Source organism: Verticillium alfalfae, genomic scaffold (assembly GCF_000150825.1).
Source record: "Verticillium alfalfae VaMs.102 supercont1.2 genomic scaffold, whole genome shotgun sequence".
Taxonomy (NCBI): Eukaryota; Fungi; Ascomycota; class Sordariomycetes; order Glomerellales; family Plectosphaerellaceae; genus Verticillium; species Verticillium alfalfae.
In genome coordinates, this window is record NW_003315037.1 from 1,106,952 (window position 1) to 1,110,052 (window position 3,101).

Here is a 3,101-nt window from a genome sequence, read left to right on the forward strand (position 1 = left end):
ATGGATAATGTCTTTAATCGACGCATGTCAGCTTCACAGCATTGTCCGATTCATTACCCTTCCTCGCGCTCTGCTCTTCTCCACCGAAACGACAAAACTAGACCCAACAGATGACGCAAAAAAAAACCCCCACAAAGAACCAGAATCATGGAACAGAAAGACTCGGTGTTGCATTGCATTGCGAAAGAGAAATCGACGAAAGAAGGCTCATTGAGGCTCCCGTAGAGAACGAGGCTGCCCTGGTATGTTGTTGTGATCTATTTGGAGATTCAGACCAGGGCGAGCCGTCTATGTTGCAGAATGTATGTATAACGGCGAAGTGTATTCTCGACTGAGTGTTTGCGGATCGCCAGTAGTGCCCTGACCTTATTTTGCATCCTCTAGTATTTTCTTTTCCCCATATTTTAGACGAAAGTGGTGGGGTGAGATATGGATACAGGCATCGAGTCGTGATAGATTTGAAAATGGCAGTCGCTCAACAATGCTGACGCTTGCCGATGCAGAAGCCTCAAAGGGCCGTGTGTCATGCCATGCGGGTATCAGATGTCGGGGACCAGAAAAAGGGAAATGAAACGGTCGTGGCGATAACGATATGTGTAGATGAGCAATGAAATGGAGCGAGCGGTGAGCTCAATGGCTGATTGCCCAGCCCGATGATGAGTGAGAGGCGGGCCGCCGTAGATTACTCGTCGCTCTCGCCCTTCCGCATCCGATCGTTCCAGCGCCGCTTGCCGACGCGGGTCTCGTAATGAGGTGCGAGCACCTTGACGTCCTGCATGATGGACTCAATGGCCGATCGCGTCTTATTGCGATAGCAGTCAACTGTGCGCGCGTCTCAGTAAAGAAAAGGTCAGATCACACGGCGGGGATGGACTCACGGGCTCGCTGCAGGAAGACGGTACGCCCAGGGAAGACACGGCTTTGAAGCCAGGCCATGCGGTAGCCCAGATCATTCAATCGCACTTCCTTGCCACGCATGGCTTTCCTCATTCTGGGAATGGCAACCTCGGCCTCTGTGTTCTCGCCGACAGGCACCTTGACCATCCTGGTGAGGTTGCCGCGGGCCCGGCGGCCGCCGTGGCTATCAGTTTCCTCGATGCCGTCGTCTTCGTCTTCGGCGTCGTCCGTGAAGAACTTGGAGCCGGTAGCCGACGGGGGCGGACTCTGCATTTCGCGTGGGAAGTACGAGCGGGGGTAGACAGAAGACCCCTTGCGGAAAGAATCAGGGATCTCGCGCGTGTCGACGCCGTCGAGGGTGACACGGACGCGAAGACGGGAGCCACGGACGTTGTCTTCGACCAGGATGAACTTGCGTTTCTTGGCCTCGGGAATGTTGGGAAACAGATTCTCCGGCTCATCTGGCTCGCTGCGGCTCTGACGACGAGCCGTGATGGGGCCGCCATGAGGGGCGCTGCCCATGTGTGGCATGGAGGCCTGGTTGGGGGCGGGATAGGCCGAGTGGCCACCATAACCGCTGCTGTTGAAAACCTGCGATTGCCTCACGTCATCGCCGGCGGCGCCCGGTTGGCCCGCTGGGGCTTGATGATGGTGGTGATGACCTTGCTGATCGTCCATGTAGTCATCGCCTGCAAGAGAAACAGTCAGCCCGTGTGTCTCGGAGATATCATGTGGCGTCGATCACGCAAGACCAATGACAAAACGTGTATGATCGACGAAACTCAAAACAATACGAATTATTCTGGATCAGAGCGCAACACCATGGGGTTGCGGGGGACGAGGTGTGGGTAAGCGACGACGACGGATACAAAAGGGTCGTGACAAATACAGGTCAGCCAGCTTGTGGCCTTGGTAAGTAATGAGGTTTTTGAGTGAGTGATTGGTACGCGATAGCAGTGCGGCTCTGGAATGCAATAAGGATGTGTGTGCCAAAACTTGAAGCAATGCGACTTTTATGCCAGAGACCCGTCGGAATGCCCTTCTGAAGGAGGCAGTAGTGCAGTCTGACAGATCGGGCAGAGGACTAACAGCAGCAGCAACTGTGTGCAACTAGGTAATGTACAGGTCTGTGCCGAAGAGAGAAAGAAAATTGTTCCTTCCTGTCCAGCGCGCACGCGCGGGGTTCTGCTGCAACAAGTGACACTGATTGTGATCTGGTCATGGCTAGAGGAGGGGGGGGGGCAGACAATCCGCCCCAACCAGCCGAGTGATATAACACAGTAGGGCATGCATAAAAAAAAGAGGACAGTGACAAACCCATTCCCGAACATCTGATGAACCAAGCAAATAAGAAAAGAAAAAGGAGAGGACAAGAGTTTGTGCAAGGTAGATGGTGAACAAAAGGGCGCAGAGGCCGAAGTCGAACTCTGTCACCACGAGGGTATCTCTGGCACAGGCGCGCGTGCGTGGCGGTGATGAGGGTAGAGGAGATGTGAGTGATGGTGCTGGAGAGGAGGAGGGGGGTAGGTATCACAGAGGCAGTCAACACGGCTTCGGGTTGTCGGGTATTGTGCGGTGCAGTGCAACAATCAACAACAGACAACGGGGCGTAAAACAACGCAGCAGAGCAAGCGCGAGGATTTCTCATCACATCTGGTGAAACATACCGACTTCTTCCCCGCCTCCGGGAGCGGTGTTGTGACCCATGTGACCCATGTTACCCATTCCAGGCATCTTGGCTGCACCTCCCGCACCCATGCCACCCGGAGCTTGAGGCATGCCTGGCGGGCTAGGGCCGGACATGTGGGATCCGGGGTGGGGTGGCTGTGATACGCTCTTCCGCGTGTTGAGCTTCGCCTGTCGTCGGACCCTTCGGCTCCGCAGTCTCGGATCTTGGTTACTGTTCCTCCAGCTGTCAACCGCACGCTGGATCAGACCACGCTTGCCTCGCAGAGAGGGGTTTAGCTGAGCCAGGGCCCAGCCGACCGTGTTGCATTCCGTTTCGTACACCTGTCGGTTGCCCCTGTACTGGTCCTTGGGGCAGCAGGCCCGGGGATAGACACAGTTCTCCGTTTTGAAGTCGGCAGACAGCTCGTCCGTGTTGACGGACTCGACGTCACAGCGAATCGTGTATTCCATCTTGACGCGGTCCCGAGAATACTCAAACGCGATCCATTGGACGCCGTTCTGGTCTTGACGAACGA

The 3,101-nt window shown here is 55.5% G+C and overlaps 1 protein-coding gene across 1 annotated transcript; it reads right to left on the minus strand.

The window, feature by feature from the left end:
- Positions 1 to 682: 682 nt before the first annotated feature.
- On the minus strand, positions 683 to 2,700 carry VDBG_01800 (conserved hypothetical protein; the record flags this gene model as incomplete). The annotated part of the gene is made up of 3 exons (XM_003007566.1): positions 683 to 822; positions 879 to 1,586; positions 2,565 to 2,700. 3 exons carry the CDS (start codon positions 2,698 to 2,700, stop codon positions 683 to 685), a joined length of 984 nt encoding a protein of 327 aa, XP_003007612.1.
- Between the last annotated feature and the right edge of the window lie 401 nt (positions 2,701 to 3,101).